The sequence below is a fragment of the Dromiciops gliroides genome, chromosome 3, assembly GCF_019393635.1.
Source record: "Dromiciops gliroides isolate mDroGli1 chromosome 3, mDroGli1.pri, whole genome shotgun sequence".
Taxonomy (NCBI): Eukaryota; Metazoa; Chordata; class Mammalia; order Microbiotheria; family Microbiotheriidae; genus Dromiciops; species Dromiciops gliroides.
In genome coordinates this window covers 648,771,927-648,789,350 of record NC_057863.1, presented here as the reverse complement: position 1 = coordinate 648,789,350, position 17,424 = coordinate 648,771,927, and the positions used below count along the sequence as shown (strand labels likewise).

Here is a 17,424-nt window from a genome sequence, read left to right as displayed (position 1 = left end):
GTCTTTGGAAGGAGCTAAAATGTGTCACAGACCAAACTCTCAGATCCTCTGCAGAAACTGGGCCTGACAGACTGATGCACATGTACATGAATCCCCTTCCAACATACCCCACTGAGCCCCCAGCTGACCCTGGAGCAGGCTTAGCAGCCCCCACCCTTAGCTTGGGGGCAGCTCAGTGACCTGGGCCTGTCAGGGGGTCAGGGGGACCCTGATGACCTCTGCCTCCTTCCTCCCCTTCCAGGATCTATCCACAGCTGCTGGATCCAGGCATTGTTTGCTCAAGGTGCTCCTGTCACTGTTGTGCCAAACCCACCCCATGGAACAGTGGGTAGAAACATTACTTTGGACATTCGGGGGTTCTCAGGGGAGGCTCTCAGCTATTCTTGGTACAGAAAGACAACAGACAACTCCACCAGGATCGCTGTCTACCGTGTCCTTTCTGGAGTGCAGACCCCAGCAGACATCCGGGAGAAGGTCTTCTCCAATGGCTCCCTGCTCATCCCCAACCTCACCCTCAATGACACTGACCTCTACATTGTGACCATTGTTGATTCTACAGGCCTGGTAGCTGCAAATGCCAGAGAACAATTACAGGTGTATGGTAAGTGCTGGGCTTCCCTTGGGTCATGCTGTCACTCCAACATTCTCCCTGTCTGTGTCAGAGGCCTACCTGAAGATCCTTACTGAGGTAGCAGAGAGAATCAAGAATATAAGCCACCCCCACAGGAAATGGCTCAAGGATGGCTGCACTCCCCCTCAAACCCAGCCTAAGCTGCCTAGTTCAAACTGTTGATTCTACAGGCCTGGTAGCTGCAGTAGCATGAGGAAGACTGACAGTGCATGGGAAGTGCTGCCCTTCCCTTGGGCCATGCCTCACTCCAAGACCCTCCCTCTGTCTGGGCTAAGAGCCCTCCCCTAAGCTCCCTACCAAGGGCTCAGGAAGAACCCAGAACCAGACAACTGGCAGCACCAGGAGCTGTCCAGGGGGATTAACCCCAGGGAACCTCTGGAGGCCTAGGTCAGGCAAGGACCAAGGTGGGCTGACAAGAGCAGCTCTGCTTCATGTGTGACGAGGGATCCTGGACATTCCTAGCTTTGCCCCTAAGGCCTACATCCCAATAAGAGGGTGAGCTGAGCTTAGAGCCCCTTAGAGCCTCCTAATTAACTCTAGGAAGTCTGAGGCAGGAGGGACAAAGAAGGGTGTTGGAGGAGGGTGTCAGCTGCACACTGACCTGTTTTCTTTTATTTTGTCCAGGCCCCAAGCCTAGATCGAATCCTTAGAGAAGCTGTGAGGCCAGGAACCCTTGAGACAGAGATGCTTAGGAGGAGACAGTCGGTATTTGGGGGAGAGGGTGGTAGCTTCATCCTTCCTCCCAGCTTTCCAAGGCCATACTGTGAAACTAGGAGGGGCCCCTGAGGGCTCCAAAAGGAACCTGGCCCCCTCCAGTTGGGTCTGAGGCAGGCAGCCTCTTCCTAAAGTTCACCTGCCTCGAGATACTTTTAAGTCCATGAGATGCCTTGTTGGGAGAGGGCACAGTCACTGACACTCCCTTGCCAGCTGGGCACAGTAGAGCTCAAGTCCAATTACTCATTCCACAAGAACCAGAAGCCTGGTTGCCCAGATGCCCAGGTCCATGTGGATGTCTGATCATTCTGAGGCCTCCAGGGCGTGGAAAGGGACCCCAGAGGGAGGACACCGGTATTATCTCCATTTTCTAGAGGAAAGTCCAAGACAGAGGGGCCCAGGCTCCCTTGAGGGACAGACTGGGACAGAGGGGCCTGCTGAGGTCTCAGTTGGAATAGGAGAAAACATATTCAATGTGGGGCTCAAAGGGTTCCAGATGGGACCAACTTTCTCAATCAGGAAAGCTTTCCAGTTGGGGAATGGGTTAAAGAGACCCCCCCCCATTTATATAGGGCCTGAAGGTGTACAAAGTGCTCTGTGCAGCATATTTCATTTGATTCTCACAAGGACCCTGTGATGTAGGTGCTATTTTTTTTTGTTTGTTTTTTGTTTTTTGTTTTTTTGCAGGGCAATGAGGGTTAAGTGACTTGCCCAGTGTCACACAGCTAGTGTCAAGTGTCTGAGGCCGGATTTGAACTCAGGTACTCCTGAATCCAGGGCCAGTGCTTTACCACTGCACCATCTAGCTGCCCCGTAGGTGCTATTTTTATAAGTGTGGTCAATGAGATGGTAGAGTCATACAGCTAGTCAGTAGTTGGGGCAGGATTTGAATTCAGGCCTTCCTGACCTCCATGTTCAATATTCCATCCCCTGAAGGCCCTAGATGCCTCCTACCACTGAGGGTCACCTCAGGAGATAGTGACCTTCCCAGTACTGAGATTCTTCAAGAACAGAAAAGATGACCATTTGCCAGGGAGGTTGGAATGGGGATCCTTCATCAGGCTTGGGCTGTGCAAGATGACCTCTGAGTCCCAAAAGCAAAGAATCCTAGAGGCCTCTGGGTGAACTTTAGCTCTGAGCTTGTGAAGTCTATACAGGAGGGGTGACAGCCCAGTACACCTAGGGCTTTCTTCCATGGGGGGCATTCTGGGAACTGTCCTAGACATCTGTGGAAGGATGCATTCAGTGGCTACAGGGTAAGAGGCAGGAGCCAACATTTGGGGAGGGTCCTGCTGGTCATCCCCAGTGGTCTTTCTGTCACTCTACTCCTGGGCAGAGGATATTGTGGGAGAAAGGACCCAGGAATCATCAATCCATATGCATTTATTAGGCACCTACTGGTGTACTGGACTGGGGACTGGGCATTAAAAGCAAAAATAAATGTGTTGCTAACCTCAAGGAGTATAGTTTCTATTGGGAAGACATATATACATGTCTGTGGAAGAAATATAAGTGGGTTCTTGGGCAGATCCCCCTTGCCATCTCTGCAGCTGAAACAGCAGACTACTGGTGGTCTCCTATGGGTCTCATCACAGCCAAGGCTACTGAGTGCTTAGGGGATGCTGCAGAATCTCTGCTGGGGCACAGAGCATCTTCTGACCTCTTTGAGTCCCCAGCTGATCAAGGGAGGAACAAAAGCTGGACTAGGGGGAGGAGGAAGGGAAGAAATATTTATTGAGTGCCTACTGTGTGCCAGGCACCACACTTGACTCTTTGCAAATATCATCTTACTAGATCAGGGATGGTGCACAAGGCTACAATCTGCAGGAACCCTGTGGGAGCACAAGCTCCTCCCACCCCAAGCACAGCACTGATGATGTCCTACATCACCCCATTAGATGACCTGTCCATGCTTTTCTCCAAAGGGCCATTTCTGGAAGGGAGCCCAGCCTTGGGAGGGGCTCTGATTTTGGAAGAAGGAGGCTAAGTCTCCCAGGGAAGCTACATGGGGGCCTTCAGGGTACCCCTTGAAGGTACCTGAGCTCAGTGCCGCCCCTCTGCCAATCACTCCCATGTCTATAGGGAGACAATGTCCTACAGAGAGAACTTGAGAAAGGGGGTTCCGAAGGGGACCTGATTTCAGAGCCAATTTGCCTGGATTCCATCCCCAGGTCTGCTATTCATTATCCAATTGGCCTTGTACAAGTCACTTGGCCCTGAGAGCCTCCATTTTTCTCATTGGGAAAATAAGGGGGTACATTAGGTGATGGAGGAGGCCCTTCCAGATAGAGATCCAGGATCCTCTGATCTCTGCCAGCTCTGAGCCTTCAGGTGCCTGGTCTGGGAAAGATCAAAAGGACCATCAGGCAAAGAGGGAGGGAGCTCAGGTGCTGGGATAGCAGAAGTTACTCTCTGTCTTCTGGCCATCATTTTATCTTTTGTAAAGTGAGGTGTGAGGATCCTGGTGGGGTATCATGTACTTGGAGATGAATGGAGCCTAGAAGCCAGCTATCCCAGCTGCCTGTTACAGATGGGGAAACTGAGGCCCAGAGGGCCTAAGTATAAGCAGATGGTGCGGAAACAAGGCCCAGAATCATAAGATGTGCACTAATCATTTTCTGGAACCACCGTGAGGGAGGAGCTATGTAAATTAAGGGGGATAACTGGGGAATAGAGAATGATGGGAGCAGAGGTGCTTCCCTTCTGTTGCCAGAGAGCCCTGGAGCAGTCAGGCTGGTAGAGCCTGGAGATCCCTGCTCAGAAGGATGCTTTTATATACAGAAAATAAAATCCATAGGAATTCAGAGGAAACAATTCTATTCAGATATAGTTGTCAACACATTATCTTCTAAAAGAAGTTCACAGATGCCAGGTTAAGGACTCCTGGATTATAATGAGATGATGGGGGAGAGGCAGGGAGAAAGAAGCCTCAATGGATAGGGAGAACATTGAACCTGGATTCAGAAAGACTAGGGTTCAAATCCAACCTCAGACACTTACTAGCTGTGTGACCCTGAGCAAGGCCCTTAACCTCTGTATGCCTCAGGTTCCTAAACTGTAAAATGGAATGAATAAAAGCCCCTCCCTCCCAAGGTTGTTCAGAGGATAGAATTACATTATATAGTATCAAACACAGTGTTCAACAATAACAATAATCATAATAATGAGAATAATAATAGCCTTTATGTATCACCAGCCATGTGCCAGGCACATAGAAGGCACTTCATAAATGTTTGTTCCCTACTCCCATCCCCACCTTAGTCACTAGATTGTGCATTTCCCAGGACCTTTCTCCAGGAGGGGCACACACTCCATCCCCTGTGCTTCCTGCTCACCTTCATTATTAGCACAGCTATTGAACTAGAGGGCATCTCCTTCCCCATGCTGTCAGGGACCATTGTTATATGTTTGTAATAAAAGAGTTTGGGTTTGGACGTTGGGTGTTTTTTGTCATGAAGACAGGACCTGATGAAGTCACAGGTCAGTCACTCACACATTTCTCTCTTCTTTTTCTCTCTACAGAAGAACTAGCCAAATCTAACATCAGTGCCAGCAGTACCAACGTCATAGAGAATGGCACTGTGGTCCTCACATGTAGCACAGAAAATGAGGGGATGAACATTTTGTGGTTCTTCAATAACCAGCCCCTGTTACCCAATGAGAGGAGGAAGATGTCTGAGGATAACCAGACCCTCACCATCAAGACTGTGAAGAGGGAGGATGCTGGGTCCTACCAGTGTGAAGTCTGGAATCTAATCAGTGCCAGAAGAAGTGACTCCCTCACCCTGACTGTGAACTGTGAGTGACTCTGAGTCTCCTCCCTCTCCAATCCTTTGCCCAAGAGTGACTCACATCTCATCTGTCTCTTTCTTCTTTACACAGATGGACCAGAGCACATCATGATACTTCCAAGCCCTGAGAGTGGGGAGATTGAAGTCAGATTGAAAGACCCGCTGACTTTAGTGTGTCACGTTGTGTCCTACCCAGCTGCTCAGTATGAATGGCAAGTCAATGGCACCATAAAGACGGAGTTGTCCCATACCACCTACATCATCAAAAGCGTATCATGGGAAGATTCAGGAAAGTATAAGTGTTTGGCAAAGAATGACATGACCAAGTTATCAATCTCTAAGGATGTCACAATCAAGGTGGTAGGTAAGTGGTCTCTCCCATCCCTCAGAGAAGAAAGAAGTTTCTTGGGTTGGTCAAAGGTGGGATGCCAGGAGGAGGTGCTCAGGCCCATTGAGGAGGGCAGTTTTTCATGGTGTATTCAGAGAGGACATAGAAAGAAAGAACCTGATTCTAGGGAATGTGGTCAGACTTGTAGTGAATGTCAGTCCATTTACTGCTCTTTTGTCCTTGGTAGAAATGGACACCAACCTCCCTGTCTCCTTGGTGAAAATGGGGACCAGTCTCTCTGTCTCCTATAATAATCTTAGAAACTGTCATATACAGTAACAAGTTCATTCATCATTTGCTACACATTTAGGTTTAGACCTTGTGCAGAGCACTGTGGCAGGCACTGAAGGAAATACAAGGTTTAGCTAAGACTCCATTCCTATTTTCAGGGACCTTACAATCGAACAGATAGATCAGAGGCCAACATAGGTAATTGACAAACAATATAACATGATATGTATACTTAAACTATGTCTATAAGATAAAGTGTTTTAGCAGACCTAGGGGGAAAAGACCATTCCAATTCAGGGGTGGGCAGAAATCAGGTCAAGTGTCATGGAAGAACTATCACTTGAGCTGTTTTTTTAAAGGATAGGGAGAGGGTGACAATAAGAGGTCTAGGGAGACAAGGGAGAATATTCTATTTCTTTGGAGAAATAACCTGAGCCAAGGTTTAAAAAGTGGAAAAGTACACTGCGTGTCTGAGTGTGGAAGGTAGACCAATGCAGCCTAAGCAGACACTGCATGGCCAAGAGAAGAATTAGAGAGGGCTGCTTCAATGTTTTTAAACGTCTTGAGGCTAAGAAGACTGAGGTTCCTCAGTAGATAAAAGGGAGGCCCTAAAGTGTCATTAGCAGAGAAGAGGAGATGATCACACGCATATCTGCTTGGTGTGCCATTCATCAATACTGAGCAGACCATTAGGATTGAACCTGACACTCAAGACTCAAATTTTTGTTTCATGTGACTGTTGTCACATCTCTACTTCATTTGTGACTTAGTCCAAAGAATCTGGATATATAAAAAAATCTGGGGAATCTAAAGTTCCTTTTCAGTCCCTCTATTCCAGGCAAAACTGACCTCAGCTCCAAGCTAAGGTGGTGAGAATATAGGAAATAGAGCTGTGAGTGGGCAGGAGCTATAAAACAAATGTTTTAATGGAACACTTTGTCATTTGTGATGTTTAAAATATAATATGTGTCCTTACCTGCCCCACCCCAGTTTTGGAGGGAAACTAGCTAAGATTTACTGATAAATTCAGCAAGAGTTTAGGCTTTTAAGTATTTATTAAAGAGTAAAGACAACACCTGGAATAGAGTAACACAAGAAAAGCCTATCTACTTTCTTCTCTCTTTCTTTGCCACCAACCCAAAGTCCTGGCACAAAAAGGGTTGATCCCAGGGAGCCAGCTTCACCTTCCTACTTCCTGTCTCCCTCCCTGGAAGGGGAGGTTCTTCAAGCTGATTGGTTGAGGGTGGTCTCCTGTTGATGTCGTATTCCACAGCCTCTGAGAACAGCACCCCACTCAGGGCCAGCCAGGTGTGGTCTCGATTTAATTAGCCTAAAGTAGGTTCTCAGTCAGTCTCTCAGTCTCACCTAATCCAATCAATTCCAAATCAATTTTCAGGTAGGCGCTCCTGGGCATCTGGCAAATTCCATTATTTTATCACACATTGATAGATCAAGGAGGTAGTAAAAGGGAGAGGAGAAAGAAGCTCTCTGGCCCAGGTCTATAACACAACCACTCCAACAAAGGCCTTGAAAGAACAAAAGACCAAGAGAAAAACTCCGTGAGCCATTTTTCCTGCCCAGGTCAGCAGAATTAAAAAGACCAAAGTCTGGTCACATGAACTAACCATGAAGGTGAAAAGAAAACTATAGAGTGAATGAGGGACCCAGTGTTGGTATTTGGGAAAGAAGTGCTGAGGGATCCAGCAGAGATGAGTGTGGGACAGTGCAGGGAACAGGAATAGGAACCAACTACTATCCCGCAGTCTGGATGCTGAGCTAGGTAACAGAATCAGCGATGACTGAGGGAGTAACCTATACCAAGGACTGGGAGCAGCTGTGGCCTTAGGCTGACAAGGAGCTGGAGTTTCATTCTCTCTCTGGGTCTGAGACTGGCAGCTGAATACCCAGGGAAGAGATCTCAGAACAAAGGGAAGCCTGTAATTATATACCTACCAAGCCTTGCAGCTAACTGACAGGGGCTAGAGCCAGCAGCAGTCTACTGAAACTCCAACGAAGGACAAGTCTGCAGTGGTGTTGCAAAGACCCAAACCTAAGGCAAGTGCTTCTAAAACTCAGACAAGGAGGGCAGTGATTAGAATTCTCTCTTTATAAAACTGTTTTGGGCACACTGAAAGTTATCAGGTCACCATTCTGAGCCAATCCTGATATCTTTAAAGGAAACAATACTGAATACCCAAGGAAAACAGCAGCAATATACCAAGGAATACAAAGCAAGACCCAGTTATTTCTTCCAGAAGTGTGCAGAGCCCAGCCCTAATAACAATTAGACTTCAATTCAGGAAGCAAGGCTAGAATATTGAATAAAATGAAAAACACCTATTTGAAAAAAAGCTATTATGGAGACAGGAAAGCCTAAGATGCAAACCCAGGGAAGAAATAAATCTAAAATATCTACAAGCAAAGATTCAAACAAACAAACAAAAAACAGCTTGCACACAACTAGCCTTCCTGAAAGAAATGAAGCAATAGGGTTTTTTAAGAGTTTGAAATTACTTTATAAATAGAATTTAGATAGAACTTTAAAGTTTACAAAGGACTTTACTCATTTTATCCTCACAACAACCCTGGGATGTTGGTGTTATTATTATCCATAGTTTACAGAAGACAAAACTGAGGCAAATAGTGGTTTAGTATGTTGTCCAGGGACATGAAGCTGGTTAGTGTCTAAAGCTAGATTTTTTTTTGCTGAAGCAAGTGGGGCTAAGTGACTTGCCCAGGGTCACACAGAGCTAGTAAGTGTTAAGTGTCTGAGGCCAGATTTGAACTCAGGTCCTCCTGACTCCAGGGCCAGTGCTCTATCCACTGAACCACCTAGCTGCCCCTTAAGATTAGATTTTAATTGAGGCCTTTCTGACCTCAGATCCAGAAACCTATCCTGTCTACTTTCCTAGCTATGGAGCAAGGAATGAACAACTTAGTACAAGAGGCTCAAAAATTACCAAAGTAAAAGGCTTGCTTAAAAATAGAATGAACTAGTCAGAAGCTAATGAACACATGAGACAGCAAAAAAATATTAAAACAAAGCCCAAATACTGAAAAAAATAGGGGAAAATACAAGGTACATCAAAGGGAGAAAAGAAAAAAGCAACTGACCTAGAACATGGACTATGAAGAAATCAGAAAGAACCTACCAAAAAAATGTTTAGACAGAAAACTGTCCAGAAGAATGAGAACCAGAAGTCAAAGTGAAAATACAAAAATTATCTTCCTGAAAAAGATCCTAAATGAAAACTCCCATGAATATCATAGCCAAAATCCAGAACTTAAAAAACAAAGAAAAAACAGGATAAAAATCCAAAGCAAAATTGTTCAAGTACCAATGAGTCACAGTAAAGATCACAGAAAGTTTAACCTCTATCATTACAAAGGTGTGAGGAAGTTGGAATATGATATTCTGAAAGGCAAAAATATACCATTATCACCAAGTATGGCATAATGAAAAAAAATGAGTATAATTATATAGTGGGGAAAATTAACTTTTAAGGAAATGGAAGACTTCCAAACATTTCTCTCTTTCTCTTTTTGTCTGTCTTTCTGTCTTGTCTCTTTCTTTTTCCCTCTCTTTCTCTCTCTTCTTTTGTTTCTTATTTTTCTCCTTCTTGTTCTTCTTCTCCTCCTTCTATGAGGCATTTAGCAAAGAAGGAGAAAGTATAAGAAAACAAGAAAGAAGGAGAAACACAATTAATTTTTATAACTGTAAATGTAAATTAGATTAACCTCCCCACCCCACTTCATAAAACAGAAGAGGTTATCAGGGTGGATTAGAAAGTAAGAGGTAAATAATTTGTTGTCTATGAGAAACATTATTGAAATATAAAGATTCACAGATGTAAAATAAAGGGCTAGATGCTACAGTTGAACCAAAAACTTATGGTAGTAATCATGATCTGAGACAAGTTAACAGTGAAAATGTACTTGACTTGAAAAATAAGCAGGCAAACTGCATTATGCTGAAAGATATTATAAATATCAAGTTACTGCACCAATATAACACTGAATATACACCGAGTGGTGCAATATCTAAACAGTTAAAGGAAAAGCTAAATAAATTCTGAGAGAAAGAATAAAACTAAAATAGGTACCTTAATGTACCCCCTTTCAGACAGACCAATATTACCCAAAAAATTAAAAAGGAGAAGGTTATGGAATTGAGTGGAATTTTATAAAAGTTCGATATGATGGACCTCTTAGGATTATTGTATAGGAATACAAAAGAGCATACATGTTTCTTAACTGTGCATGGCACTCAAAAACAAACAAACAAACAAAAAAAAACACCTGACTATTCATTAGTACAAAAACCTTCACAAAAAATGCTAAAAAGGAAAGTGTTTTTAAAATCTTTTAATGATCACAAAGCAACAAATTATATTCAATCAAAGTACTTTTAAGAAAAGACTCAAAATAGATGATAAATAACTTAATTGTAAAGAACTGGTGGGTCGAGGACTGTTTTGTCATTTCTTCTCTTGCCCAGAGTAAGTGATCCCATTTCCATAAGTAAACCTTAGCCCATCCTGTAGCAGATGGTAATTATTGTGCAGGGAACAGGAAGAGGAGACAACTGGCAGCCTAGCAGACGATACATAGAGTACATGACATACAAAGATGAAAAACATGGATTGGAAGAAAGACTAGAAGCAGGAAGAACAGTAAAGAGGTTATTTAAAAAATTCAGATAGAAAATTAATGAGGACTTGAATTTGACCAGGATAGTAGGGAGGGAGATAAAAGGAAGTTCACAGTATTTAAATCTGGGATGAGATAGATCATCTATCCCAGAAGGCATCATTTTTTCAATTGGGAAATTGATGTCGAAGAACAAGAACAAGAACAAGAATAAGAACAAGAACAAGAACAAGAACAACAAGAACAAGAACAGGAACAAGAACAAGAACAAGAACAAGAAGAAAAAGAACAAGAACAAGAACAAGAACAAGAAGAAAAAGAACAAGAACAAGAACAAGAACAAGAAGAAAAAGAACAAGAACAAGAACAAGAAGAAAAAGAACAAGAACAAGAACAAGAAGAAAAAGAACAAGAAACTTGCCCAAGATTCAACTGCTAGCAAGTAACATGGTAAGGATTTCGGTTTCAGTGCACTGCCTTTTAGGGATAGATATGAGAAACACTAATTTGGAGGTTTTTCTAAGAGAAAAGTGACTTAATCAAGGTGGTATTTAGTGATGATTATATGGGGACAGTGGTATGCAGGATGAATTCAAGAGGTGAGAGAACCGAAAGAGGACACCGAGTCAGAAAACTATTGGCATCATTTGGAAGAGATGAGGGGGTTTGGAGTAGAAATAGAATCAGTACGAACAACCATAACATTACCAATTGATTAGATGTGAGCTTTGAAGGAAAGTGAAGGTCAAAGATATTTTCCAATTTGAACCTAGGCGATTGAGAGGTTGACTGTGTCATCAACTGAAATAGGGAATGGAAGTGGACCCATTGTGGGAAGGAAATCATGTGTTCTGAGGTTGAGTATGTAAACTTTGATGTGCTTGCCCAATATTCAGATGTCCCCAATTATTTGTCATACACTGCAAAGTTATCTTCCAAAGGGATACCCAAGCTTTGAGGAACAAAGGCCAAGTCTGATTCTTTGATCAACAAGTGTATCTTTAGTGTTTACAAAATGCCAGGCACTGTGCACAAGTGCTAGGCACTTCATATTGGAGATCCCTCAAGGTTATTTTTCTCTTTTTGTCCACAACAGATATGTCTCCAGGAAAAAGTGATGGCTCCTCCCTCTGTGGAGGAGCCATTGCTGGCTCTGTGATTGGAGTCCTAGCTGGAATGATTCTCATCCAGACCCTCCTCTACTTCCTGTTCTTCAGAAAGACTGGAAGGTAGACTGATGCTTCCTATGGTTGTCCTCCCTCCTAGTCTGTCTCCCTGAATAGTGGAAAGATACCAACATGGTCTTCTGCACCCTGTACCCTCTTCTGGATCTGGTTTACCTCCCTTTCCCAAACTCCTCCTTTTCAGCACTACTTTCCTTAGGTAACTAATTTCTCTGGACTTTCATTCTCCCCCATCCTTCACACTTAGAAATGGGTGTTTACTTCCCCATTGGGGAAGTGACTAGACCCAACTGTTTTTCTCAGACCCTCAACTAAGTAAGTCAGGTCCAAGAAGGTACAGAGGGAAAGAATGGAGGGGTCAGCAAGAAGAAAGGAGATAGATCACTAATCACAACTTAGTGAGAAAGCAAGTGAAGGAAAAGGCCACTGAGGCAGGTCCAGACTGGATGGATAATCTAAGTATAAGACCAATACTACCCATAGGGGAAGAAATTAAGAGTGAGTATGTTGTATTTATGGATAAGACATGAAACTCGAGGGTATCCAAAGAGAAGACTTGACTCTGATCCAATGGTCCCTTCCACCCCTGAAAACTATTTTACTTTGTTTGGGAATGTCAGTCCCATGTATCTGTTCTTTCTTAAGGGCCAGCAAACACCACCTTTCAGAGGAGAACCCTTCAGCACCCAAACACTGTAAGTAAACCAATGAAACCAGTACCTAATGGTGGCCTTGAGAGAGAGGGTTACAACCACTGCCTTCTTCCTTTATTTCTAGGAGAACCTAGGAGCTGTCCTTCTAATGAAGGCCAACTCTCTTTGATTTTCTTTTTATAGGAAGATCATGAAGCCTCATACAACTCAACTCTGAAATCAGTCTATTCAATTCATTTTAAGCAGCATTTATCATCAGGCACTGTTAAAACCGCTAATATTTAGAAGACCAAGAGCTAAGTTACTTTTCATACGGGGCCTGGAGATGGGGACTCTCAACATTCTCCACTCCCTTTTCTACTCCTCTGCTCACATTTTGACTCTACTTTACACCTGTGTGTACCTGGGGAAATAGCCCCATGCCACAATTTCCTTATCAGTGTAGTGAGAGGGCTGGAGCAGCTGCCTCAGTAGTCCCTTCCATATTAATATCTATGCTTCTCAATGACTGTTCAAATGCAAGATAGCTTTTAAGCCCAAGATCAGAGTCATTGTATGTTGTTTTATTTTCACTAGGGGATAAACGTCACCAAAGAACTAATTCCCAAATGGCCAATCTATTGAGGATGAGCCTCTCTACGCCTATTGATAGAAGCATCTCCAGAATAGAGGAACCTTACAGGGCTGCCCTCCCAGTGGCACAGCCTTTGGGACTTCTGGGTCACCTCCTTGCCTTGATTATACAGCAGAGCAAAGAACTGTGATCACAGACACATTTCTTGCCCTAATTTGAGTGGATAGTCTTTTGGGACTTCTCTGTTCTTTCCATCAAGACAGATTCAGAGATGAGTTGATTTGATAAAGTGGGGCCCATGTAAGTCCAGAATGTAGAAGGCCAGGGGACAGCTAGGTGGTGCTGTAGACAAAGCATCGGCCCTGGATTCAGGAGGACCTGAATTCAAATCTGGACTCACTCACTTGAAATTTACTAAATGTGTGACCCTGGGCAAGTCACTTAACCCTCATTGCCCCATCAAAAAAAAAGAAAAAGAATCTAGAAAGCCAGTTCTTAGAACCAAACACCTTGAAGTCTTATCAAATCTGAGCCATGAAATCTTAGAGTCCCAGAACCTCAGAGTCCTAGATGAAGGATACCCTGGGATTTCTTCACTGGCCATTTTCTCTGCCTCTCTCCCATACCTGGAAGGTTCTCCCTCCTCTTCACTTCCCAGCTTCCTTTGAGTGCCAGTTAATGTTTCTTCCACAAAAGTCTTTCCTGATTCCCCTTAACTCCAAAGCCTTCCTTTTGTTGGTTATCTCTCCAATGTATCCTGTCTAGATCTTGTTTGTATACAGTTTGCAAGTTGTTTCACCCTTTAGACTATAATCTCCTTGAGGGCAGGGATTGTCATCTGTTTTTCCTTCCAGGGCCAATGCTTAGCACAGTGTCTGCCCCATAATAGTCACCAAATGAATGCTTATTGACTGACCCTTTAAGGAAGATGGGAAGGAATTCCCCTGTGTCCTCCATCTGTTTGCTGAGGGAGTAGGGGATGGATAGAGGAGGAGACAGTCTCTTATGGAATTCGGGCTCAGGATACACCAAGGAAATCGTCTGTCTGGGTTTCTCTCCCTCCAGGTAAGGACACCACTCTATATGAAAATACTGTTTGCCAAAAAGGCACAGCTCTGCCTGCACAGGTAGGTATAGAGGGTCTCTTTCAATCACTTCCAGGACTTTGGGGTGTCATCCAGCGAATGGGAAGGAGCCTCTTTCTGTAGATCTGGAGATTGCTCCTGACCCTAAGTCTTAGATGTTTAATGTGCCTGAGAGTTTTCAGTTTCATTAGAGCACCCTGATGAGCTGGAGAGTGTCTGGAGGAGGGTGAAAAGAAGCATGAGCATTCTTTAGCATTGTGGAGGAACCTGGTTGGGGCCAGTTTGGAGAAGAGAGGACTTTGGGAGGGGATGTAATGGTAGCTGGGGACCTGTTAACCATCTTTGGAGGCAGGAAATACGGGGGAGAAATTAGATGTGCTCTCCTTATCCCAAAGGGCACAAGAGGGACCAAGGAATGGAATTTGTACAGGTCAATTGAGGCTTGATGTCAGGAAATCTCAATAATGAAATGCCAAGTGTTCTCTCTCCACCACCCCACAACTCTCCTCCCTAACACAACAATGCTCCAGTTCAATACATCATCAACCCAACTCTGGATAATTACAACAGCTTTTTCACTGGTGTCCAAACCACAGGGACACCTGGCAAACATATTCCTTAGGCACAGATTTAACAAAGTCCCTTCCTGAATCAAGAAGGCTAGGTGCAGCTAGATGGCACAGTGGATAGACCACTGGACCTGGATTCAGGAGGACCTGAGTTCAAATATGGCCTCAGACACTTAACACTTACTAGCTGTGTGACCCTGGGCAAGTCACTTAACCCCAATTGCCTCACTAAAAAAAAAAAAAAAGAAGAAGAAGAAGAAGACTGAATGGTTCCCTATTGCCAGGAAAAGAAACTATAAACAATCCTTGTTTGTTTATTTGGGCCAGTTGCTGATTTCATTTGTTTGGGGAATTCCTAGCCTCGATATTGACAGGCAGCCTATAGTCTTAGAGTTTTCCTAGTTACTAAAACCTCAATAGACTTTCCCAGCTTCTTGAGGCTAGTTTGTGTCAGAGGCCAGACCTGAAGTCTGTTCCTTTTGATTTCCAGGCCAAATATTTACTCACTTCCCCTGCTCCTTGGCTGGCCCTTAGGTCAGTGTTTCTATTACACTTTATTGTCCTTCCTGAAGTCAAAGGTTCAGTCTAATTAGCCCCTGTATTGTTCCAAGGACACCACTTTGCACCTGTCCTCTCTGGGCCAATGTCCCAGGGCTGGAAGGTACTCCCTCCTTACCTTCATCTTATAGAATCTTGAACCTCCTGAATAGTTCAGCTCAAGTGCCATCCCCAACAGGAGTCTGCCCTGCTCTTTCCTGTTTCCAGGGCCCTGCCTCTGGTCATCCTTCAGTATATGTTTGGTACCTGATTATCTGTTTACTAATGAATTCCTCCTGATAGCATATGACCGCCATGAATGAAAGACTCTCATTCCTCTCTGTTCATAACCTGAATAAAGGAATGAAAAATCATTCATGCAGTGAATGATGCCTATTTAAATCATATTCAATGCTTACTGTGTGACAAGCTCTCTGCTAAGTGAAGAATTTATTAATACATGTAAAAGTGCTCACAATGAGTTTATGTTTAAATTGATGGAGATTCCACATATCAAGAAATGGTGGCCAGAATGGGACATTTTGCTTTGGGAAATTAGAGGGATAGGAAATGGAATCAGCCATCAGGCCAAAGTTGATTTGATTATGGGTCCAGACCTGGAAAGCAGGAGAAAAAGAAGGCTTAGGTTGGGGGTGCCCAGGTTTGGAGTTCCAGGAGTAAAAAGGTCAAGTCCTGATGGTCTTGTTTTGTGGATCAATCATGTCAGTTTGCAAAGAGCACTCTGGGAAGTAAGTGACTCAAATCTAAAGCCCAAGGCTTGGGTAGTGGGCAGCTGGTGAGGCAACTAACCAAGCAGGACAGGGAGGTTCTTATAGCAGGAGCTCCAGGCAGGAAAAGAACAAATATTTCCAGGACTTGGCATATAGTAGGTGCTAAGTAAGTGTTTAGTGAATGGATGCAGGTGGTATCCTGCTTCACACTGGGAGTCCCCAAGGAAGGCTGGATGATCATTTGTCACACAAGTTGTAGAGGACATTGATGTTAGGGTCTCAGTCAGGCTAGCTGCTCTCTGATGTCCCTTCTAGGGAGCTCCATGATTGTGAGATTTCTACTACCCCCTTCTGATTGTCACATGTCACCAGATCCTTCTAGACCAAGCATTCTCTGTCCTAAAATTTCTTTCCAACTCTGACTTTTTGAGGATCTTACTAGCTGTTGTTTCAAACTCCACAGGGCCTGTACTCCTCCCCTGCTTTTCCTAAAGACCCACCTGAGAGTGCCTATCAGGTATGTATACATGGAGGGACCAGGCAAGGAAAAGGTCAAAATGCTGGTTCAGGAAGAACTTGTTCCTTATGGATCGGGGAACAGGAAAAGACATAGGATGGAGGGAAATGAAGACAGAATTTGGAGAAGGAAACGTCCTCCTAGACCCAACCTCTCTTCTGGGATACCAGTGACATCTCTTCTCTCTATTCCTAGGCATTGGACATCACCAGAGTGGATGTTTATGATAGAATCAATCCTGGAAAAAGCCCCAAACCTAAGGAAGAGGGAAAAGTCCCAAGTGATGTTGGAATGGACTTTCTGTTTCCCTCATTAAGGAAAAGTCAGAGGCATCTCTCAGGGGATAAAGCTGAGACATCTGCATCAATGTGAAAAAAGAACTGGGTGTGAAAGAAAGAGACTGGATTTGGGCAGAGATAAGGCTTCCCTGGAGCCAGAGGCACCCATACTTTCCAGAGAGGACTGAGATGAATGAAAGAAGTCAAAGCCAGGTGTGTCTGAGCTGCTCAGAAGCCAAGTTACCTTGTCTAATGAGTTTGGGTACATACTCTTGGGTACAATAGCTTCAATATTTTGAACATTCCCATATTTTCCTGTCTTCTTTATAACATTTATCCATGTAAAAGTCCTTTGGGAAACTTTCACATTTATTCCAACTGAATTGAGATGTAGATGAGCCATCAAACCCTGGTGGTCTTAAAATATTGAGATTCTCAGAGTCAAAGATACTATGGTCTTATGCTCCTGAGGTTCCATGAAACCAGGAATCTTTGGCTCTAGACAGCATGATCTCAAGGATGGATCAGATCATCTGGGTCCACCTGAGGCAGAAGAGGCTGATGGCAGTGGAAACCCCAACAATGTATGAAGAGAGCCAGTCCCAGAAGACCAGGGGCAACTGCAAGGAGCATGACTGCTCATGGCAAAAGAAATGCCAGAAATGGGCTCTCATGAAAGTGACCCTTGAAGCCCAATAGTGAATTCTGCTTGTGGAGTACTTCACAAAGGGAAGAAAAGGACTTCCAGGGTCAGGAGCTGGGTGATGTCCCTTAACTGCAGGGATGCTTATCACAGGCATCTCACAATCATTTTAAGTTTGCACCTACTTCTTTCAGGGAAGGCATATTTATGGGAGAATGAACCCCATTTTTTTGTTTTTAGAGGCAATA

The 17,424-nt window shown here is 44.1% G+C and overlaps 1 protein-coding gene across 1 annotated transcript in view; it reads left to right on the top strand.

The window, feature by feature from the left end:
- LOC122751749 (carcinoembryonic antigen-related cell adhesion molecule 1-like) overlaps positions 1–17,119 on the top strand; it is a 106,298-nt gene extending 89,179 nt beyond the window's left edge. The window contains exons 5-11 of the mRNA XM_043998910.1: positions 4,868–5,143; positions 5,228–5,500; positions 11,502–11,634; positions 12,235–12,284; positions 13,882–13,943; positions 16,202–16,255; positions 16,451–17,119. Of these exons, the coding sequence (XP_043854845.1) occupies positions 4,868–5,143; positions 5,228–5,500; positions 11,502–11,634; positions 12,235–12,284; positions 13,882–13,943; positions 16,202–16,255; positions 16,451–16,627 (1,025 nt within the window). The 3' untranslated portion in view covers positions 16,628–17,119. The remainder of the gene's footprint in view (positions 1–4,867; positions 5,144–5,227; positions 5,501–11,501; positions 11,635–12,234; positions 12,285–13,881; positions 13,944–16,201; positions 16,256–16,450) is intronic.
- Positions 17,120–17,424: the final 305 nt, after the last annotated feature.